A 24,556-nucleotide genomic window follows, 5' to 3' on the forward strand; every position below is an offset into this window, starting at 1 on the left:
CTTAACAGATTCTGATATTCTAAGTCTTAAGAAATTAATGTAGGCCGGGTGCGGTAGCACACACCTGGAATCTCAGCACTTTGAGAAGCTGAGGCAGGCAAATTGAGCTCAGGAGTTCGAGACCAGCTGAGGCAACATGACAAAACCCCATTTCAATAAAAAATACAAAAACTAGCCCAACATGGTGGCCATATGCGCTTGTAGTCCCAGCTCCTCCAGGGGCTGAGGCAGGAGGGTTGCTTGAGCCCTGGAGGTCGAGGCTGCAGTGAGCTGTATTTGTATCCCTGCACTCCAGCCTGGGTGACAAAGTGAGACCCTGTCTCAAGAGAGAAAAAAAAAAAAGAAATTAATGTAGCTTCAACAGTAAATACAAGTCATGCACTGGCTACTGCCTAAGCATTTCCTAAAGGCCTGGTGTGTGCAGACACCCAGCTAGGCACTGGGGGTGTAGTGGTGAACGACACAGACGTGGTCCCTAGCCGTGAGGAACTTAAGGGACTTCCAGCCTAGTTGGGAGAGATGAAAAACATAAAATATTTTTCAGTAGTGGCTTGGCTGCTGCAAGGTTGATTTAATGTAGGTAATTGAGACAAAGTTTATATAATGTCATCCTATAGCCCATTAAAACAGAAAAAAAAAGTGTAATGAGGTTGGTGTTCATAAATACCAAATTGGTGTTTCTGTATGAAGGGCAATGTTAATATCTATTGCTAGAGTAATCACATTCACATGCTGACATGTTTGGCTTACAGCCAGAACGGTCAGGAAATTAAGCTGTTTATTTTCTGCCCTCTTGATAAAAGTCACCCTTTTACAACATAATTAAGCAGAATGCCAAGCCATAGCTTTCAGCTATAAACACTGCTTTTAACATTAGGTAAGTAAGCTCATCCGGGGAGGGTTTTTTTTTCTTTTTTTTTTTTTTTTTTTGCCATTGTAATTAACCTCAGTAGGATGAGCAGCTGTTTCATATTGCTCAAGCTGCAGGTAGCCTTGTTTCATTCTGAAGTAAGCTTCAGATACGTGGTTGATTGCATTACCCCCAGCTACTGCTTAAGACCAAAGTAGGTTTTTCTCCACCCTTCTAAGTATTCATTTTCTTGAATTCTTGGAACTTTGTTTCTGATAGGATCTAGAGCTATGGACATTTGTCCTTGGAATCCTTGGAGGCTTCTTTTGGGATCAGTGTAATTCCTGATTGAAGCCCAGTGCATGCATCAGAGAAGGCACTTCTTGACCCTTTTCTTCTCTGAGGTTAGGCTTCAGCTGTCTTAGAATGAGGCTGATTGAGGGTCTCCAGAAGGTCAGTACTAGTAAGATCTGAAGACTTAAGATTTTGCCCAATGTGAGCTGGTCCTTAAAAAGCAAATCCTTTGTATTCCTTTCTGAAGTCTTGCTGAATGCTGTTGTAGCAGCCAGGGTTCCTCATTGCAAAAAACAGAAAACACTTCTGTTAATGCCATGAATTTGGGATACTGAGTCTGACAGAATCTCCCAAAAGGCTGGAGAAGCAGGCTTGGAAAATGGTGAGAGAACCAAGAGCTGTGTGTAACTACCCCTAGCAACTAGAAGCTCCTGTCACTCTTTTGCATCTCCTCCTCCAGGTTCAGTGACCCAGGTGGGAGTGTCAAGTGGCTGGATCTCACTCACAGGTCCATGACCTAGCTGCTGGAGGTGAGGACAGGGGGAGGTTGGAGCAAGTGAATAATTGGTCTTTTTAGCTTCCTTCAATTTGTGGGTTTCGGGGGTTAGTGCTCAAGATGTAGTCCTCTTCCCACCTGCCAGGGACTTGGAAGCTGCATGGTTGCCCATCTTGTTTCTTTCCCTATCCCACATTGCCCTAAGGTAGGGAAACCTAGCTGTCAAATCCCTTTAAACCAACCTACTCACTGCATACACATCTTACAGTTAATTAAAGCATGCCTAATTGCCCAATGTTTTATACAGAATTATTTGCTCAACTAATACTGCATAAGGGTAGAGAATTAAAATGAAAGGCTTTATGTTTAATATGGTCTATTAACTGTGGAGGGCACTGGAAATTGCCAGGCAGGTATAATAGAAAGTAGGTCATTTATTCATCACTTAGTGTAAGTGGTTTTTTCTTTCCTAGTAATAGCCATTCATTTTATTTGAAACTAATCTATTTTTAGAATCCTAACAGCTGGTTCCGATTATCAATGTTTTTTAGCCTCTGTCACACCAAGAACTTCAGAAACGTCTCAAAAACATTATATAATGTCTACTAATATACTGCTATTAAGAAACATCTTGCATACCTTCTTCAGTATGCAAAGGACATTCATACCATGGAGATGAACATCTTTATTAAATAAAGGCTGGGCCGGGCACAGTGGCTCATGCCTATAATCCCAGCACTTTGGGAGGCCAAGGTGTACAGATCACCTGAGGTCAGGAGTTTGAGACCAGCCTGGCCAACATGGTGAAACCCCATCTCTGCTAAAAAAAAAACAAAATTAGCCAGGCATGATGGCACATGCCTATAATCCTAGCTACTTGGGAGGCTGAGGCAGGAGAACCACTTGAACCTGGGAGGCAGAGCTTGCAGCGAGCCAAGATCACGCCACTGCACTCCAGCATGGGTGACAGTGAGACTTCATCTCAAAAAAAAAAAAAAAAAAAAAGGCTGAAGCCTGGTTTTGGTTCAAAAAGAATCAACAATATGAACCCATAAAATGAAATACCTCACAATAAAGCCAGAAATAATATAGTCCCTTTAAACCCCTAGTTTTACTGATATATAATTTTTTCCCTCTTCAGGTGATGTTCTGATTAATGTTGGCCCTGCCAATGTGTTAGGATATACTCTTCGCGAATTTTTACAGCTTTTGCAACATATCACCATTGGAACAGTGCTACAAATCAAGGTTTACCGAGATTTTATTAACATTCCTGAAGAATGGCAAGAAATATATGATTTAATCCCTGAGGTCAAATTCCCAGTAACAAGGTAAATAGTTCATTTTAGGAACTCTTCGTTATAATACAGAATCCCAGGGCCTGTGAGGCATAGATGGTTTAATGTGACAATTATCAAATGATAAGGATCATGACAGGAGGACTGGTGACACTGTCAGAGTAATTTCCTGGGTTTCTGGTATTAGATCTGTAGAATCTAATATGAGAAAGCACGATAAAGTCAACTTGGAGTTAAAAAACAAGTCATCAGTTGGGAATTTTGTCCCCATTCCTACCTGCATGGTGCCCCTCCTTCCTGAGTCAGCCCTTAAAATGCTTCTTGTGGGCCAGGTGTGGTGGCTCATGCCTGTAATCCCAGCACTTTGGAAGGCTGAGGCGGGTGGATCACGAGGTCAGGAAATCGAGACCATCCTGGCCAACATGGTGAAACCCCGTCTCTACTAAAATTACAAAAATTAGCTGGATGTGGTGGCGCGTGCCTGTAATTCCAGCTATTCTGGAGGCTGAGGCAGGAGAATCGCTCGAATCAGGGAGTTGAAGGTTGCAGTGAGCCGAGATCGCGCCACTGCACTCCAACCTGGAGATAGAGCGAGACTTTGCCTCAAAAAAAAAAAAAAAAAAAGTGCTTCTTGCAAATCCTATTTTCTTTTGCATATTCAACTTTTTGTTCTCTGGGTCCTTCCCAATAACATCTAAGCCTTTTTAAACTTCTCCCATCTTGGCAAATCCTATCTTCAGTCCACTCTCCTCTCCCTACCCTCTTAAGCCACTGGAGTCTTTTGCATCCCCTCCCAACTTGCTAAAAGCTGTATTAGACACCTCCGTTTCCTCGAGAGATGCCACTTCCCAGACACTCCTCCACCCACTTCAATCTAGGCTTTGCTTTCATCGCTTGGCTGAGTCCTTTTCCCAGGGCCACCCATAGCCTTCACACTTCTGATCCCACTAGATTCTTCTGTCTTTATCTTGCTTGGCTTCTGAGCAGCATTAGACACTCAACAATTTCCACCCACTCTCTTCCTGAAATAGCACTTCCCAGGCTTCTGTGACACCACACTCCCCTGATTTTCCTGTTACCTCTGGCCATTTCCTCTTGGTGTCCTTTCTCCTAGCCAGTTTCATTGATGCCTGTGATTTCTATGACTATCCACATGCTAATTACTTTCAAATTGTATTATCACCAAAACTGTATTTTTTTTTTCTTGGAGACGAGGTTTTGCTCTTGTCGCCCAGGCTGGAGTGCAGTGGCGTGATCTTGGCTCACTGCAACCTCTGCCTCCCGGGTTCAAGTGATTCTCCTGCCTCAGCCTCCAGGGTAGCTGGGATTACAGGCGCATGCCACCACACCCAGCTAATTTTTGTTATTTTTAATAGAGACGAAGTTTCACCATGTTGGCCAGGCTGGTTTAGAACTCCTGACCTCAGGTGATCTGCCTGCCTTGGCCTCCCAAAGTGTTGGATTACAGGCATGAGCCACCAAGCCTGGCCAGAATGATCTTTTTGTAATGCAAATCTGATCCTGGCATGTTCCTGCAAAAAATCTCTTAAGATTTTTTGTTCTTTGGATAAATGTCAAAATCCTCACATTGGCCAATAATGCTCTATGGGGTTCAGCTGGCCTCTGCAAACCATTCCAACTTCAACTCATACTGCTTTCCCCATCCTTCTCTAGCCCCCTTTAGCTTCCAGCTCTCTGCCTTTTGTTTTGCCTCAGGGTCTTTGCACTTGCTCTTCTCTGTCTGCAACATGTTTGTAACTTTGCTCTTCAGTAGTCACCCTTGAAGGCTCCAGTGTAACTTCTCCAAGGGGTCTTCCTAGAAACAGGTCCACCTGACATATGCTCTCACAGCTCGCTCCTTCACATTTATCCCAATTTTAATGAAATAATCTGTGTAATCAGTTGTTCACTGTGTTTCCCTGGGAGAATGTGAACTCCATGAAGGCAGGGACTGAGTCTGTCTTGTTTTGCTAAAATTGCCCTAGGACTTTCATGTGGTCAGTGGTTCATTTGTTTTTAATTTTTAATTTTAAAAGTCTTATTTTTGAGACAGGGTCTCACTGTGTCACTCAGGCTGTAGGATAGTAGCACGATCACAACTCACAATCAAATCCTACTCAGCGACTCCTACACTGGAGGGCACAACTCTAAAAGCCTGGGCTTATCTGATTACATAACAACTATGTTCTAAGCATTTTCATTACATGGAGGAGTTTTGAGATCCAGAATATTAAATTCTAAGGATGGCAGATTGACCATTCAAAAGCAAAGAAAAGACAGAACAGTACAACTTAAGTATGAGGCGAAAACTCACAAACTTAAAAGAACAATACCAAGCACCTGCTGATTCCCTTTCTTAATTAGGCAAAGTACCCATATCTAAGGCATTTTAGTAACTTATGTGTAACGGGGCAGGGAAAGAAGAAGGAAAAAGCTGCTTTCACAAAGCTAGTATAACCTTTTCCAGGAGAAAATGGCAGTGGGTATACACACTGGGGAAATTCTCCATGTAACGCTCTGGGTAGGCCAAGTGGTATAGAAAGTTTGTTTCCAGCCAACCCTGACCTCTGCAGGGTTGTGGCTTTATTACCTAATGACAATTTACCTGTCCTTATGGTTACCTAACCATCAGAGTTGCCAAGGATTCCCCCTGCAGTCTGAAAAAAAAGGTATTAATACTTGGATTTAAAAAAAAAATTCATGTGCTGTTCAGGAAGACCTAGGTGTGTCTGAAGGCAAATTAGACAAAGAAAATCAGTATTTAAGACTAGTGGCTCTCAGTAAAAATTACTCGTTATCAACTGTTTATTACTGGAAGAGATAAACTTTTGGAAAAGCCATTCAAATTCTTGGAAGCAAACACAACAGGCAGACCGCCAAGGTTATTAGTGATAACACCAGAAGTCTTAACAGGTTGGCAGGGAAGAAACCTATTTCCTTTTAGCAGGGCAGAATGTACCAGAGATTGGTAATCACAAAGATCTAGTTTTGGTTCTGCTGGGCAACAGCACCAGGATGAGGGAAAGCAGGTGACAGAGCATTCATTCTGGAAAGTTAAAGCAAGCACAGGTACTGTAGGCATTAGGAAAGTTCAGAGACCTGGAGGTGCTAGCAGGCAAGCACCACCTAGTTTCAACAATCAAGAAAGTCAATAATTGGAGAAAGTTAAAAACAACAACAACAAAAACCTGGCTGGGCACAGTGGCTCATGCCTGTAATCCTAGCACTTTGGAGGCCAAGGTAAGGATTGCTTGAGGCCGGGAGTTTGAGACAGGCATGGGCAACATAGGGAGATCTTGTTTTAAAAATAAATAAAATAAAAATAAATAAAAATTAGCCAGGTGTGGTGGCATACAGCATACACACCTGTAGTCTCAACTACTCAGGAAGCAGAGGCCAGAGGGTCACTTGAGCCCAGGAATTCAAGGTTGCAGTGAGCTATGATTGTGCCACTGCACTCCAGCAAGGGTGACAGAGCAAGACCCTCTCTAAAAAAAAGACTTGAAGACTTACTAATGACTAGGATGTTGAAGATCCTTAAGGCCCACTATTTCCTGACTTCCTGACTCCTCTGGAAATCAGTAATGTTGTGTTAATGCCACGTGAGCCACAAGAATAGAGTTCTCAGGAGATGGCCAGGTTGAACCTGTCACTTTAGCTGCAGTGAAATTAACCTACCCTTTAACACCTCCTAATGTTCTGGTCAGTAGCCTAGTATAAGTCTGTGCAAAACTTTTTAAGGTATGGTGAAGTAATTTAAGAGAGAATTTGATTTCCATTTAGAAATGGAAAAAGATTTCAAGATAATTTAAAAAAGAGAAACATTTCAATGACACAGAAAGGTAGTGCTAAAGCTAAATTGTATCTTTTATGAGTCAAAGCAAGTTATAAGGCATCTTGTTAGGGGACCATAAATGTTTAGACATGAAGAATCTATTTTATTCACTATTCTTTTCATTTCAGCACACCAAAGAAAATTGAGCTGGCAAAAGATGAATCTTTCACAAGCAGTGATGATAATGAAAATGTAGATTTAGATAAAAGACTTCAATATTATAGATATCCATGGTCAACTGTGCATCACCCTGCAAGGAGACCAATATCCATCTCCAGAGACTGGCATGGATATAATAAGAAGAACCATACTATTAGTGTAGGAAAAGACATTAATTGTGACGTGATGATTCACAGAGATGACAAGAAAGAAGTGAGGGCCCCTTCTCCATACTGGATAATGGTGAAGCAAGACAATGAAAGCTCTTCCTCCTCTACCTCCTCTATCTCAGATGCATTTTGGCTGGAAGATTGTGCCCAAGTTGAAGAGGGTAAAGCCCAACTGGTATCAAAGGTTGGTTAGCAAATCTGTGGTCATACGAGCATTTATCTTGCAGACACCCAAGTTTTGTGCCTCACCAGGCACAAGTTTGCTATACTTATCAAGAACTGTCTGTAGACTCACCAATTCTCTTCTCTTATGACTGCATTATAAAGCCTTTAGAGATGATCTTCAACAGGATTATCTAAAGACTTCCCTGGGTTTTTGCAGGCCTCGCAAATCTTATTTTCAAAATAAGACCCTCCTTTCTGAGAAGAATTTCTTTCTTTTAGAAAATGCAGTAGAGAAATCCAATATCAGAATGTCTGAACATAGTAGAGAATGTCACTTTATGTAAACACCACATTTTTCTTTAAATATTTAGTTTCTCTCTTTTTTTGGGTAAACTTCAAGTACTATAATCAAAATAACTAAGAGACATAATTCTTTGGCTAGTTATTCACATTAGAATTCTTTTTTTCCCCCTTTTCAGCCCTCCTTTTACTGTAAATGTTGAATTGAGAGTTAATTATTTGGAAGAGACAGGATAGTAACAGATAAGGGAGAGACAAGAGATGAGAGAAAAACAAAACTCTGTCAGTGAAGATAAATCAGACATAAAAAAATGAATGAATGGGAATATAGGATATGATTGATAGGAAATGTATGTTTTTTGGAAATAATTTTATTGCATAAAAGGCAAAACAGGGGTAAAAACCAGACCATTTAGCTGTTGATACCCAAAATGACAAATTTTGAACTTACTTTCATCTTAAAAGCCACCAATAGTAATCTGGCACTATTTACCCCAATAGCCACTTAGCCTTAATTTTAATAGTTTCTGATGCTTCTATACTCAGTAATTATATTCCTGTCTCCTTTAAAGCATCTAAAAGATATCAGCACATAATAAATACTTGTTGATTAACTCATTGAGAAAAACGTAAGAAAAACACTTAAACAGAATGTTTTATTGACTTTAGGTCAGCTGGGAATAATTACCTGCATTTATGCCTTATTTTTACCTCACTGGAAAAAAGACAAATGTTGTATTAGAGACTTCTGACTTTCATGTGTTTGCTGCTCTGGGCTGAGAGAATGTTCAGCTCTCTCCTGTAATGTGTGCGTCAGTATTACAACTCATCAACAAAAGGTGTATGTCCCAAATTTCCACTTGCTGCCATTGACTTCTGGCCAGAAACAAACTTCTTTGCAGCCTTTAAAGAAACAAACAAAAGACAAAATTAACAAAAATAAAAATATATATCATCAAGCAGGTGAACTTATTTTGTCATTTCAAGAATTTATGGATAGGACATTCTTTTTTTTTTGAGATAGAGTCTTGCTCTGTCACCCAGTGTGGAGTGCAGTGCTGCGATCTTGGCTCACTGCAGCCTCCGCCTCCCAGGTTCAAGCAATTCTCTGCCTCAGCCTCCCAAGGAGCTGGGATTACAGGCATGTACCACCATGCCCAGCTAATTTTTGTATTTTTAGTAGAGATGGGATTTCGCCATGTTGGCCAGGCTGGTCTCAAACTCCTAGCCTCAAGTAATCCACCCACCTCGACCTCCCAAAGTGCTGGGGTTACAGGTGTGAGCCACCAACCCGGCCTTGGATAGGACATTCTAAGCCAGCAATTACTATAATAGCTGTTGTGAAAATTAACTAGGAGATGGCTGGTGCTTTAATATGTGACAGTGTGGGAGGAAAAGCTTAGCTGTTTCTCTGAAAGTTCCATTGTATGTGTAATGAACCAAGCAAGAGCAACTCTTTGGTAAGAGGGTAGCTGTTCAAAGAGAGATAAGGAAAACAACACTGACACTGTCAAATAGAGTAGTGTGGCTTCAGGCAGGGATATACTTTCCTGTTTCGGTATTACAATGGCAAATAGTCTGGGTCAATAAAAATACATTGATTGTTAACTTAAAAGTAAAACTTTATACCCTAGAGGATCCTTTATGCCACTATTTCCAAGTTCAAAGGCTGGTTAAGTGTAGTATCATGAGTCAGGTGTAGGTGAAGCAGCAGCCCCCATATTCTGTCAGGCCAGCTTATCTTATTACTATGAAGGAGAGGTGGTGGTGGAAGCAGTTGGGTTGGGACGCACATAATGATAGGATATAAGATGAAGACAGCCATTTAAAAGAGTACGAAATGGGCCGGGCGTGGTGATTCACACCTGTAATCCCAGCACTTTGGGAGGCTGAGGTGGGCGGATCACGAGGTCAGGAGATCGAGACCATCCTGGCTAACACGGTGAAACCCCGTCTCTACTAAAAATACAAAAAATTAGCCGGCCGTGGTGGTGGGCACCTGTAGTCCCAGCTACTCGGAAGGCTGAGGCAGAAAAATGGCGTGAACCCGGGAGGCGGAGGTTGCAGTGAGCCGAGATCGCGCCACTGCACTCCAGCCTGGGCAACAGAGCGAGACTCCGTCTCAAAAAAAACAAAAAACAAAAAAAAAGAAAGAGTATGAAATGATGACTGGGGCCAAGTGAAACCAAGTCAGGGTTACTATCTTAAAATAGCCTTGTCTCTTTTTTATTTGAGACAGGGTCTCACTCTGTTGCCCAGCCTGGAGTACAGTGGCATGATCTCGGCTTGCTGCAATCTCTGCCTCCCAGGCTCAAGCCACCTTCCCACCTCAGCCTCCTGAGCTCCTGAGTAGCTGGGACTACAGGCGCATGCCACTAAGCCTAGCTAATTTTTGTACTTTTTTGTAGAGACGGGGTTTTGCTACATTGCCCAGTCTGGTATTGAACTCCTGGGCTCAAGCAATCTGCCCACCTCAGCCTTCCAAAGTGCTGGGATTACAGGCATGAGCCACTGTACCCAGCTTGGCTTTTTATTTTTTATTTTTTCTTATCCCCACTGTCCCTATACAAGGTAGACCTGTTGGTGAGAAGATGGCTGAGACATCTACAATGGAAAGCAAGTTGGCAAGTTTAATGTAGAAAATGGGGAAAACCCACTTACTCTGGATTAATTCTGTAGATCATGTGCTTGTTAGGCACAGTAGGGAACACAAAGAAGTACATGACATAGTCCTTGCCCTCAAAACAGCTCAATCTTGTAGGGAACAAAAATATATGTGAAAAAAAAAATTAGGAAGAACAGGAGAATGTCCTAGGCTGAGAAGAGTAAAGAAAATCTTAAGATGCTGGATGGTGAAATATTGGTAGGACTGAAGAGGAAAAATAGCAAACTTCACTATTTAGGTTGGATCATATGAAACTGCTAATATTTGACTCTTCTTTACCTCTAGTCATCTAACATAAGCCTATTTTATAAACTACCATTAGTTTAACCTAACGTTTGATACGTTAGGTGTATTAAATGCACTTTTGACTGCCATCTCAGTGGATGGCAGCCCTCTTGACATCAGAGTTTAACCTAATGGTAGTTTATTTGAAGGAGGAAGATACATACACTCAAGCTCACAAGGAAGCTTGTTGCAGATCTTATGGGAATGAGCCCTCCTGCCTCCACATTAAGTAGATGAGCACCAAACATGAGAATAATACACTGCCCAAGGACGCTTATGCATCCTTCTGAAACTGGATCATTAAGGTTAAGTTCTCTGTTGTTAAATCGTAAGTTTTCATTTACTTACATTTATGATATCAGTGTTAGCCACTGAATCAATCTGCTGAAGGACTGTGGATGGTGGCATGTAAGAACCAGCAACTAGAGCCTGGGACCCAACTTCTTCCAGGAAACACTCAGAAGACTCCACTGACATTAGGTATCCAGCTTTCAGCTTGTTCCTGTCCAATAAAAGGCAGAAGTCAGTTTTAGAGAGCAAGGCAATTATTTTTTTTTTCTGAGTGGTGGCGGGGGGCTGTGAACATCAAAGCTTTATTTAATGGATAGAGTAACAGCGTGTCTCCCTCTTCCTGAAATCCCCAAGAACGCCGCTCCCTTCTCTGGAATATGATACTAAAACATTAAGTCTGAAGGGAAGAAGTTTCTTCAGGGTTGCCAAAGTGTCCAATTGAGGGCCCACTTTGGCCTCCATTTGTGGGTCCATATGCTGCTACAGATTTGAGTGAGACAGCTGGAGAGCTCCCTAATGCTTCCCAAGGCCTCTGGATCCGGTTGTGCAATCTGGATCCTCTGCACGTCACTGGCCAGTCGCAACATGCTCTTTCTCCTGCCCACTGGCACAGTGAGGAAGATCTCTCTGCTGTCAGTGAGAAGGCTGCCATCCACTGAGATGGCAGTCAAAAGTGCATTTAATACACCTAACGTATCAAACATCATAGCTTGGCCCAGGCTACCTCATATGTGCTCAGAACACTTACGATATCCTGCGGTTGGGCAAAAGTCATCTAACATAAGCCCATTTTATAAGGAGGCATTGATTATCTCATGTACTGCATATCACTAGACTAGGAAAAGATCGAAATTCAAGGTATAGTCATGTACTACATAATGACATTTTTGGTCAATGATGGACCACATATATGATGGTGGTCCCGTAAGATTATTAGGGAGCTGAAAGATTCCTATTACTGACAACATAATGTTGTAGTGCAATTTTAAAAAAATAAATTTAGCGTAGCCTATGTTTACAGTGTTTAGTGTCTACAGCAGTGCACAGTAATGTCCCAGGCCTTCCCATTTACTCACCACTCACTCACTGACTCACTCGAAAGCAGGAGCTTTTGGTCCTGCCACCTCCATTCATGGTAAATATCCTATACTGGCATACAATTTTTTATCTTTTGTGCTGTATTTTTACTGTACCTTTCCTATGTTTAGATGCACAAATACTTACCTTTGTGTTATAACTGCCTACAGTATTCAGTACTATAGTACACGCTATACAGGTTTGTAGCCTAGGAGCAATAGACTATACCATAGAGCCTATGTGTGTAGTAGGCTATACCATCTAGATTTGTGTGAACACTGAGGTTCACATAGTGATGGAACCACCTAACACCACATTTCTCAGAACGTATCCCCATTGTTATGTGACCCATGACTGGAAGCTGAAATTGCGATGGTTTTCCTCCATAGTCAAGTTGAAAAATTGTAGTTGATCCATGGCAAGTTGGGGACAGTGCGTATTGTAAACCTACCTTTTGGCTGCTAGAGTGTGAAGACCAGGGATCTAGAAAAGCCTTCTGTCAAACCAGGGTGTCAGGCCTGTAGTTGGTGTCACCACAGACAACTCCACCTGGCCCACAGCTGGGGTCACAGTGTTATAAAGGTCACAGTCTTGACCTTTTCCTTGTCTGAACTGGGTTCTCTTCTTGGATGGAGGATACCGTTCAATGCTTATAGTTTGAAGATTCTCATGTTTATTTTCTTCTTATGCTATCGTTTCACTTGTATTACCTGTGAGTTTTGGCAGGTTTCGGGGTTGTCTGAAGAGCTTCTGCTGTCTGTTTATTTCTGTGATATCCACTTCAGTTGTTGCTGCCTCTTTTAGGGCCTGTTTCCACCAAGGGTGAAGTAGTCAAGCCAGTTCCTCTTACACAGTGAAACAGGGCAATTTTAAGGTATGTGCCCCGAAACTCAACGTGTTTTTGGTAAACAGGCAAACTAACAACTTACAGTGCTAATGGCCTCCATTCTATTTCTTCAGTTCACCAAGTACTGTACTGTTTAAGTTACTATTTGGAAAGCTGTCAGGACAAAACTATACTGAAAACTCCACAGATTGCTTTTTGATTTGGGACCAGAACTTAGATCTAGGTAAAATTATTTTAATGTAAGGTTTTGATTAGTGAAGCAACTCCTGCCTCTTGCTGAGATTTGTCTCAGTGAGCATAGGGTATGATGGAAAAGGCAGGTGGGGAAGGGCAGTACAGGTCTTGTAAGCAACAGCAGCTTAAATATGGGCACAAAAGCATCCACTTGAAATAAAACAATCCAATTCACAATTCTCTCAGAAACTTATTACTTATAGACATGGTGTTTGATAAGACAGTCGAGTTATTTGAACCTCAAACTATCATCCTTTAACACTCTACAGAAAGACTTCCATTTAAACATAATTACAATTTAATGCTGCAGTCTTACCACATTGTCAGCTTAATTAAAAAATGATTTTACCTGCAATAAACTACCAAGAGGTTATTAGTGTGTCCTTTCAGCAATGACACCTCACCTTCTCTCTTTCACTCAGGAAGAACTTACAAGAAAAAGTATCAACTCCATCAAAATGGCAGAAAACATACCTTGACATTAATAATCAAAATTCTACTTTCTGCATATTACCATACCTTGTAAGAACTGTTACACTTATTAAGAAAATATATTTTCTTAAATAAATTAGATTTGAAAAACTTAGGTTTTTCTGAAGTAAATCCAGTGTTTCAATGTATTCTCATCATGTTTTGTTTCTGGTACAATCAAGCAGCCCTGCATCCTATCGATTCTTGGTTCTATGTATACAATATTTAATAAATTGTGTTGTACTTATACAAGAGATGCAACTTTGTAGTGTGCTCAGCATAACAAAACTAACAATACTAATGGGAACAGAAATGACCAAAAGGTTGTTCCATCCTGGGTTGTAATTCTCCCTGTCATGCTTCCCCTGTGGGCAATACTAAATGATCATAACGACCACCGGAGTTGCAAGATTCACATTTTGAATTGTTCTAAGTAGATGGAGTCAAACTTAAATGTCTTAAGCTGCTGTATGAAAATGCAGGTTGATTTCCAACTTTGTCCCACGTCTGTCTCTTTTAGAGAAACCCTCGAACTACTAATGAATTAGGAGTGTTGATAGCACTTTCAATCTGGACAGTGGGGATTTATAAATTGCCAAATAGCAGACAAGTATTTTAGTCTTTCTTATAAAACAAAACAAAATCAGATCTTTTTTGGGTATAAGTAATGAAGAAAGAAACTATTGTAGAATAGGTACTCTTATATACTGGTGGTGTGATTATAAACTGGTACAATCCCTTTAGATTTGTGACTTAGAAATATATATATATATATATATATTTTTTTTTTTTTTTTTTTTTTTTTAAAGAGACAGGGTCTTGCTCTGTTGCCCAGGCTAGTGTGCAATGGCGTGATCTTAGTTCACTGCAGCCTCAAACTCCTGGGCTCAAGCAATCTTCCCTCTTCAGCCTCCTGAGTAGCTGGGGCTACAGGCACACACTACCATACCTGGCTAGTTTTAAATATCTTTTTGTAAAGACAGCGTCTTGCCACATTACCAAGGCTGGTTGAACTCCTGGCCTCAAGCGATCCTCCTGCCCCAGCCTCCCAAAGTCCTGGGATTACGGGTATGAGCAACTGCGCCTAGTCAAATGTATTATTCAAACATACACACATACACACACTCTAACATGGAGCCTTTGGTTATAACTCTTAACTTAGTTGGGAATCTATACCAAGAAAGTAATATGAAATACAAAAATATTTTAAGCCCAAAGATATCTTTGTAACTGCAGAAAATGCACAAGTGTATTTTGACACACCAATGAATACTGTTTAAATTTTAGTAATTTGAATCAATGGAAACAGAATTATTGCTAGGGAAATCAGAGATCATTTTTGTCTTTTATTTGTAATTTTCAAACTTCTATAATAAGGATGCTATTTAAATAAGATAAAAAAGTATACGGATGGTCCCTAACTTAACTTATGATGGTTTGACTTATGTTTGTTTGGCTGGGTGACTGGTTTATTAGGGTATTAAATGCATTTTCGATATACGGATTTCTCAGGACGTTAACCCCAGTGTAAGTCAAGCAGCATCTATATATACAATATTAACGATTATGTTTAAAAATGCATGATCAATAAACTAAGAAAAATGTTAACAATTATTCTCTAATTTTGGTGGAGACGAGGTCTTGCTATGTTGCCCAGGCTGGTCTCAAACTCCTGGTCTCAAATGAAACACCTGCCTTGGCCTCCCAAAGTGCTGGGATTAGTGAGCCACTGTGCCTGGCCAAAATGTTAACAATTATATCTTTAGGTGGTAGGATATGGGTATGTTTCCCTTTTTATGCTTTTCTGTACTTCTCAGTCCTTATGAGCATAGATTGTAATATTGTTATAATCTGAAAAGAATACAACTTTCAAATAACAAAAACATAAAACACAGTTAATACTGAGACTTACTTGGCAGCTTGGACATCTGTGTTGGAAAGGTTTCCTTGAGCTATTGTTTTTACTTGATTATAGGCAGCCTTGATAACCTAGGACAGATAAGAAAAGTTGGTCATCTGTGGTCAGTACCAGAGTCTCTGCAGCACTGACAGACTTCTTTACCGAGGCAAAAACACAGATAGAAGGTTAGTTCCAGACAAACAGCACAGTGTCCATGCGGAATGCTGTCATCACTATGGATTCCTTATTCTTCCTATGTTCATAAAGCAGCTGTTTATACACAATCCTCCTGCCCCAGCCTCCCAAGAAGCTGGGACTACAGGTGCATGCTACCAGGCCTGGCTAATTTTTTAGCTTTTTTTGTAGAGATGTGTGGGCTCAAGTAATCCTCCCACCTTAACCTCCCAATGTGTTGGGATTATAGGTGTGAGCCACCACACCTGGCCAAACACATGGATTTCTAATCACCCATAAAGAACAAGCACCTTTAAAACTTCCCCAGACTCTTGCAGTGTCATGCCATTACTACTGCTATCTCTTACTGTTCACTAAGAAGAGAGTAGTAATCCATACACAGCCAATTTGTAAGGCTTGTCCACACTTGCTAAGCCAGAGTCAAGAAGGAATCTAATCCTTTTATGGTATTTAAAAAAAGAAAGAAAGAATAAAGTTCCAGGGATGTGGGTACTTGGTAAACATTTGTTGAATAAATAAATAAATCTGGCCATGATTTTCTCCATCTCAGTGCTGGCTGGGCCTGCTACTTATTTTTCCCTCTGATCACCTAAATTCTAGGACCTCCGTTTCCCCTTCATTTTAGCTGCCCATTTTCAGAGCCACACCCCAGACCTGATCATAGCCTAAATCTGCATACCTCTGAAGCCCTCAATTCTAAGACCCCGACCTCAGTCTTTAATCTCACTATCCTTATTCTTCCATTTTATCAAGATCTCTAGTTCCTTGACTTGTCCAGTCTTTCAATTTATCAGGCCCCCTCTGGCTTCACTTCTCTATTGGGCCTAGATCCCTGAATCATCCTTTTAATCACTCTTGCCAATGCTCCCAATTCCCTTGCTATCTCCTCACACTTCTGACCTGCCCACTTTGCAGGATTCCAACCTGGGATTAACCCTAATACCTACCTCCTCCATTTCTCCATTAGGCTTGTGAATGCAACTGAAGAAAAATTACATGACAGTCCTGACTGACTGTACTATGAATCTGTGGTCGCTGATTTCAAGGATACATCTACACTACAGCGAATACCCACTTTTTGTGTACCTCACTATTTGTCTGTCCCAAACTTCACTACTTTCTTTAAACTTTCCTCTCTTGTCTGTCAAAACATGACTTAGCCTCCTGCCTCACTGAGGAGGTACTTCCCCATCTTCCCAATATCTTCCAATATTAGCCTGTCTGTAAAGCTAAAAGGTCCACTTGTGTGCTGGATCCCACGTATTCCTTTCTCAGACTTGAGCCATTTATAATTTTCTATCTCCGATATCTACTTCGATCTTTTTGTTCAGTATGTCTCTTTCAACCTAATCTCTTAGTGTAAACTCTCCTAAAACAACCTGCTCCTTGAATGTCTAAGCTCCACTAGCCCATACCAACCTCTCATTTCTTACTTGTCATTCATTCCTTAATCACTACACATTTTAGCCAATTTCCACTACTCTAGTCAAAACTGTTAAGATCACCCATGATGTCCTAGCTTGCTGAAACTACCAGACTTCTCAGTGGTAATGAATGTTATTTCACTGTGGGCCAAAATGGTGTTAAACATACTCTCTTTCCTATCCTTCAAATATATCAGCTTCTCTTTTTCTTTCTGTTTACCTGGGCCATTTTTCTTAGCCACTTGCTCCTTAAATGGTGTTGTTTCCCAGAAATTGAGCTTTAGTTTTCTTTTCCTACAATCATTCATACATATCCCTGATTTCAACATAATCTGTATACTGAAGACTTGCAAATAAACATCCTGGCCTTCCCCTCTCCTGGGTTCTCAATTTAGATGTCTCAGAGCCAACTCAATGCAACTTGTCCAACCAGAACCAAAATATGAAGGAGGCAATTCTCTCCTCTTTCCTGGAAGCATTAGTATACATGTGTACATTTCCCTACAGCAGATAATGCTTCAATGATATCATACTATACAGAGCTCTGATAAGTCATTGCATTGCATTCAAACATTCCATATTTTAACTAAAAACATGTTCATGGTGGGCGGGGGGGGCGGGGAATAACTTGTTCATGAAAGAAGTTTGGTGAGTTTGCAGCTTACATCTCCAGCAGCTGTGGCCTGGGAGATAGTATAAATCCCGAAGAGTCCAGAATCTGAGTAACTGGCATTAAATGCAGAAACCTGAAAGATAATGAGACTTTACTGTATGATATTCTACCAGGTAAAACAGGGCATGATTTCTTTAAGTTTGCCTTGAAAAAACTTGGACCTTCACAGTATAAACAAAATAGATTAATATTTTACTTAACCAGTTCTGTCAAGTGAAGTATTCTGTAAATAGGTTACCTCTTTCAGAACTATCATGGCTTTGTTTTTTCATTTAAATATTTCTAAAATGACTGCTCCCTTTCCTTTATGCTGGGTATTGTCTAACCTTCTTTAGATGATTAAAGGTTTATGCAAACACTAATCTGCAAACATTATTATTATAATATATATGGGCTTTGGCGTTAGGCAGACCTGGTTTCTTCTCTCTGCTGTTGGTAGGGACTTTTTCACCAATTTACTTTCATTTCTCTTATACACTCATGTCAAAAAGTTAAGAGAAAAATTTCTGCTTAGTGGTCATTATCCAGATGTCCAAGGTATCAAGAGTTTAGCCTCTGAATAACAGGGATATTGCTATCTAGTTTGAGCAGAGCTTTTAGCTCTCTAGGGTGAACCCGATTTGCAGTGTTTATGTGGACCATTTACATAAAAATTATCTAAATTCTTATTAAAAATACAAACTTTCAGGTTCCCAAAATGGACCTACTGACTCAGGTCCCTGTGGATGTAGCCTGGGAGCCCAGATTTTTAACAAGTGTTCCAGGTGATTCTTCTGTACAATAAATTTGGAGAACCATTGGCTCAGTCCATGTAAAGCATAAGAATGGACTTCAATTTCTTTTATTTATTTATATATTTTTTTGAGACAGAGTCTCGCTCTGTCACCCAGGCTGGAGTGCAGTGGCATGATCTCGGCTCACTGAATCCTCCGCCTCCCAGGTTCAAGTGATTCTTCTGCCTCAGCCTCCCGAGTAGCTGGGACTACAGGCGTGTGCCACCACGCCCAGCCAATTTTTGTATTTTTAGTAGAGACGGGGTTTCACCGTGTTAGCCAGGATGGTCTCGATCTCCTGACCTCGTGATCCACCCACCTCGGCCTCCCAAAGTGCTGGGATTACAGGCGTGAGCCACTGTGCTTGGCCTGGACTTCAATTTCTTTAATTATAATTCTGAGGCCATCCTATTTATACTCTAAATTTCTGGCCAAGTTCTGAACTAGGAATTTCTATTAAATTACTTCATTGGATTAGGAGAGATGGGGGTTTCACCATGTTGGCCAGGCTGGTCTCGAACTCCTGACCTCAAGTGATCCGCCCACCTCAGCCTCTCAGAGTGCGGGGATTTTAGTTGTGAGCCACTGCACCCAGCCTCTCATTTTTCTTTTTAAATTTAATCTCAAGCGAATGAGTGAGTCTGTAAACAATTTCTTGGTGTTCATCTTGTCCACTTGGTTGGAAAACAAGGAATAGTGAGATTCAGGAAGTAGCCACAAGAACAGAAGGGGACAGAAGAAAATCTAGAAAAAAAGACTAGTTAGAATCTAGGGGAAAGTTTAATATCTACAACTTTATTCTAAAGGGAACGGATGTGTGGATTCCCTTTATTTCTAAGCATTCAATTCCTCTTTTTATATTACTAATGACAAGTAATAGACAAAGTGGAAAAGCCAGTGAGTTTTTGATAGGCCCTCAAAGATACTAAAATCAAGCCTGGCTATCTCTTCAATCATACAAAGATTTTCTGTGTGTTTGTCTTACATTTTAAGAGTAGATTATCAGAATTATATCTTAAATACTGAGCCTTTGAAAGCAAAAAGAGAGATACCAACTATTCAGACTCACATCAAATGGCTGCTGAGTTGCCTTGGCAACAGCCTGGTGCAGACGGCTGGTGGTGTTGCCGCCCCTCTTGACATGTGGCCCAGCACCGAGGACATGCTGGAGAACACTAAATGCATTTGCCTCTGCACTTCCCACAACAGCACTTTCTGCTACAAAAGCAGCATGGACAAGACTGTCTCCATTCTGTTCTCGGATTTCACCTGGGGCCAGGTTAAGGATAGAGAGAAGAAGAAAACGGCTTGTTCACCATTGGTTTCATTCTCCAGTATTTCCTACAATACAGTATTAACCCACGAGTCTTTTCTGCGGCTCGGTGCTTTCCCCTTGCCATCCTGTCCCCAAACACACACAAAACATATGCTCAAAATACAACACCCAAGCCATCCAATTCTGTGCTGAGACTGTTGAGTAGTAAATATTCAGGCCTATTCCACCTCGACATGCTATTCTAGTGGGGAAATGCCCTTCTGATAAATTAACCCTAACAGAATGAAATGCTTACCTCCACGGTATTTGGCCTTTGCACCAGATAAACCAAGCCCACCCCTCATGTTGAGAAACTGTTCAGCAACTTGCTTTAGAACAGGATGACTCACACCTGTTTAACAGAAGCAAAAACAAAGCTAGAACCAGAATTACTAAAACACAGTCATAAAATATTTTTTCCTTGTTTTAAAAATACGATTGTAAAATCCAAACACTACAAAATAAATAAGAGTCTTCCTGCTATAATGCCACACAGAGATACCCAATTAGAGTTTACTATTACTAAACTATTTACTATATACTTAGTATTACTATTCATCTAGAATTTTTTTCTGTGTAGTTAATATTATCCTCAATTTATTTCTAAAATGGTATCATTCTATTGATATTGTTTCTAACTTATCTTTCATAATTTACAAATTTCTAAGTGAGTAGTCTACATCAAATATTTAATGGTTATAAAGAATCCCTTTCTATGGCTGTACCACCATTTATTTGATCAATCCCCTCCTAATGGACGTTAGCATGTTTCTAATAGTTAGCTCTTAAAACAACATTGCATTGTCCATCAAAGAACACTATATCAAAAAAGTAAAAAGAGGACCCATGAAATGAAGGAAAATATTTACAGATAATATATCTGCTAACAGCTTGAGTATCCAAAATATATAAAGAACCTTTACAACTCAACAATTAAAAAAAAAAAAATTAAAAAATGGGCAAAGACTTGAATAGACATTTCTCCAAAGCTGACCGGGCACGGTGGCTCATATCTATAATCCCAACAGTTTGGGAGGCCGAGGTGGGTGGATCACCTGAGCTCAGGAGTTCGAGACCAGCCCAGCCAACATGGTGAAACCCCATCTCTACTAAAATTACAAAAATTAGCCAGGAATGGTGGCACGCACCTGTAATCCCAGCTACTCAGGAGGCTGAGGCCGCAGAATAGCTTGAACCTGGGAAGTGGAGGTTGCAGTGAGCTGAAATTGCGCCACTGCACTCCAGCCTGGGTGACAGAGCAAGCCTCTGTCTCAAAAAAAACAAACAAAAAAAAAGTTATACAAATGGACAAAAAGCACATGAAAATATATTCAATGTCATTTGTCATTAGGGAAATACAAATCAAAACTACAATGACCGCTTCCCACCCAGTAGTACGTTCATAATCAGAAAGACAGACAATAAGTGTTGGTAAGGATGTGGAGAAATTGAAACCTTTGTGCATTGCTGGTGGGAATGTAAAATGGTGCAGCTACTTTGGAAAACAGTCTGGCAGTTCCCCAAATGGTTAAACAGAGTTACCATATGTCCTGGCAATTCTATTCTTAGACATAACCAAAAGAACTAAAAACGGGTGTCCTAAGAAAAATGTACACATGAATGTTTACATTTACGATAGCCAAAAGGTAAAAACAACCTAAATGCCAATGAAAGAATAAACAAAATGTGGTAATGGGGTATTCTTGAGCCGTAAAAGGGAATAAGACATTGACACATGCTACAATATGGATGGACCTTGAAAACATGATGCTAAGTAAGAAAAGCCAGTTACAAAAGGCCACATATCGTATGACTCCATTTATAGGAAATGTCCAGAATAGTCAAATCTATAGAGACAAAGTAGATTATTGCTACTTAGGAGGCTGAGGTGGGAGGATCACCTGAGCCTAGGAGTTCAAGGCAGTGAGCTATGATTGTGCCACTGTGCTCCAGCTTGGGCAACAGAATGAGACCTCCGTCTCTTAAAAAAAAAAAAACAAAGTAGATTAGTGGATGCCACAGGCAGGGGGAAGATGAGAATGGGGAGTGGCTGCTAATGGGTATGGGGCTTTTGGGGGGATGATGAACACACCCTGAAATTAGGTAGTGGTAATAGTTGAATCTATTAAAAATCACAGAACTATTCACTTCAAAAGGGTGAATTTTATGGCATGTAAATTATATCTTAAGCTGTTATTTGCAAAACAAAACAAAAAATATTACAAATGATATTCTCATACAACTACTTTGTAAACTTGATCTAATGTTTCTGTAAGACAAATTCTTAAAAGTCACTGCATCTACGAGTATGAACATTTAGAATTTTATTTTTTTGAGACAGAGTCTCACTCTGTCGCCCATGCTGGAGTGCAGTGGCATGATCTCAGCTGACTGCAATCACTGCCTCCTGGGTTCAAGCAATTCTCCTCCTCAGCCCCCCAACAGCTGGGATTACAGGCATGTGTCACCATGCCTGACTAGTTTCTGTATTTTTAGTAGAGACGGGGTTTCGCCATGTTGGCTAGGCTGGTCTTGAACTCCTGACCTCAGGTGATCTGCTCACCTCAGCCTCCCAAAGTGCTAGGATTACAGGCATGAGCCACCATGCCCAGCCTAGAATTTTAACAGATATATTCAAAAAGATCTCCCAAAATGTTGTACTAGTTTATATTCCTACTAACAATTTGTGAGAGTGCCTATTTCTCCATACCCTGGTTAATTCTGGGCAGAGTCAATCTTTTAATTTTGCCAATATCACAGATTAAAATTTTCTTAATTATTAGTGAGGCTGATCATTTAAAACAAAGATAGTTGGCTACACATATACAAACATATTTCTCCCATGAACTGTCTGTTCATGCCCTCTGCCTGTTTTTCTAGTAAGCTGTACTTCCTTTTAAAAAAGTTTGTAAAAGCTCTCTGCTTTGAGAAATTCACCTTTGTCACAGGTTTTACAAACACTGTAAAGAATTTAAAGCCAGTGGTTTACAAATTTAAATGTTGGATTCTGCCTTCCAAAACAAATGACTAGCAATTAAAATCCTATGATATATTGCCTGTCTGACATAAATAGAAGGCTGAACTTTTCAAATTTTGTTCAATCCTATGTTCACATAATTACAGTTTAAGGAACTGCTCTTAAGGAAGCAAACTGATAGGCAGGCAATACTCTAAACTTACCAAGTCCAATCAAAGCCATTCTTGCACTTGTGAAATGGTTCTGAACGAAGTAATGTAACTGAGGAAGTTAAAAACACTTATTAGGTTATATTAGCATAAATATAAAAAGCTGTAAAAACATAAAAGTACAGCTTGGAAGAAAATAAATACTTAGCCTTATAAGCTGCTGTAATGAACTACAAGGTACTAACTGAGGTGAATTACCCTGGGATTTTATTATAAAAATTATTGCTTAAAAGAACTAGAACCTAATTGTGGTCACGGTTGCACAACTCTGTGAATATAATGAAAACCACTGAATTGTGTACACTTTAAATAGGTTGTATAGTATGGTGAATTACATCTCAACAAAGCTGTTATTTATAAAAGGAATAAAAAGAGGCTGGGTGCAGTAGCTCATGCCTGTAATCCCAGCACTCTGGGAGGCCAAGGCTGGCAGATCATTTGAGGCCACGAGTTTGAGACCAGCCTGGGCAACACAGCAAAATCCTGACTCTACTAAAAATGCAAAAATTAGCCAGGCATGGTGGTGCATGCCTGTAATCCCAGCTACTTGGGTGGCTGAGGCACGAGAATTGTTTGAACCCAGGAGGCAGAGGTTGCAGTGAGCTGAGATCGTGCTACTGCACTCTGGCCTGGGTGACATAGCAAGACTCTGTCTCAAAAAAAAAAAAAAAGGGAATAAAAAGAAATTAGAGCATACATTGGCCTACACTTGAAAAAGTGGACTATGATTTTTATTATAATGTAGCTTACGTAGTATATCAGGTTTCTTTTGTGTTTATATAGGTAGTAATGAAGCACTATTAACATTCTATAACAGGGCTAACAGAGTTTTACCACAACACCCTTCTCGTCCATCTTTGAAGCCAATCTCTACAAAGCTTTTCTGACCATGAAGTCATTGTCTGTACCAGGGTGTCCAAACACTATGACCACAGAATTACTCAGAGAGCTTGAAAAACAAAAACGGTCACTGTCCCCCATTCTTGGCACTTACCCTACAGACTGATATAAAATATTAAATGTGGAATCCTAGAATCCTTATTTAAAACCAACCAACTACCCATCCATCCAATCAACCACTCAGGTGATCTGAAGATTGGTGAGACTTGGTAATCACTGGTTTATATTACCACCTTAGGCTTAATATACAAAAGTAGGGCTAAAACATCTACTTTCAACAGAAATGCTATCCCTTCCAGATGGGTGAAAATTGGTTTGGGGTAACTAAGAAAAAAAAAAAACTCACGACTTTTATGTATAACGTACAAATATACAGTACATAAACTCTATCTGTGGTATTAAAAGTAAGAGGTTTACAAAAAAATGGCTGGAAAGGCTCCTCAGGAAGGAAAGTGATAACGTTTGAGAATCACTGGGCTAAAGTAATGAAACTGAACTTTTAATCAATTTATCATAATCCGTGCCCTAAAATGAATGGTGTCTATATCTATGGAGTAACCTTGGAAAGTCATACTCTTTTTCTATTTATGTTTTTCTATTGATGCTGCCATTGCTCCAAGTATTCTAGCGCCAATTTCTTTAGAGTTTCCTTTAGCCTAGGGACACATTTAAAAAATACTATTAACTTTGAGATAACCAAGTTATGACAGTTAACATCTTGGTATTTGTCTATAATGCATACATACATACCTT

At 40.2% G+C, this 24,556-nt stretch overlaps 2 protein-coding genes across 8 annotated transcripts in view; one reads left to right on the top strand and one right to left on the bottom strand.

Annotated features, from left to right (window-relative positions):
• The window catches only part of PDZD9 (PDZ domain containing 9), a 43,740-nt gene that overhangs the window by 9,551 nt on the left and 9,633 nt on the right, over positions 1-24,556 (top strand). For 3 of the 7 annotated variants that reach the window (XM_054455641.2, XM_054455644.1, XM_054455646.1), the window contains 2 exons: positions 2,782-2,971; positions 6,902-7,286. In XM_054455641.2, the coding sequence (XP_054311616.1) occupies positions 2,782-2,971; positions 6,902-7,286 (575 nt within the window). Of the gene's footprint in view, positions 1-2,781; positions 2,972-6,901; positions 7,577-13,388; positions 13,914-24,556 lie in introns of those variants that run through there. The other 4 variants (XM_054455643.1, XM_054455647.1, XM_054455640.2 and 1 more) reach the window with 3 other exon arrangements.
• The window catches only part of LOC129016311 (cytochrome b-c1 complex subunit 2, mitochondrial), a 30,501-nt gene continuing 14,149 nt past the window's right edge, over positions 8,205-24,556 (bottom strand). Inside the window, exons 8-14 of the mRNA XM_054455639.2 lie at positions 22,898-22,955; positions 19,974-20,069; positions 19,472-19,671; positions 17,622-17,702; positions 15,350-15,426; positions 10,866-11,019; positions 8,205-8,470 (exon numbers count right to left, since the gene is read on the bottom strand). Of these exons, the coding sequence (XP_054311614.1) occupies positions 8,387-8,470; positions 10,866-11,019; positions 15,350-15,426; positions 17,622-17,702; positions 19,472-19,671; positions 19,974-20,069; positions 22,898-22,955 (750 nt within the window). The 3' untranslated portion in view covers positions 8,205-8,386. The remainder of the gene's footprint in view (positions 8,471-10,865; positions 11,020-15,349; positions 15,427-17,621; positions 17,703-19,471; positions 19,672-19,973; positions 20,070-22,897; positions 22,956-24,556) is intronic.

This window comes from Pongo pygmaeus, chromosome 18 (assembly GCF_028885625.2).
Source record: "Pongo pygmaeus isolate AG05252 chromosome 18, NHGRI_mPonPyg2-v2.0_pri, whole genome shotgun sequence".
Classification (NCBI taxonomy): Eukaryota; Metazoa; Chordata; class Mammalia; order Primates; family Hominidae; genus Pongo; species Pongo pygmaeus.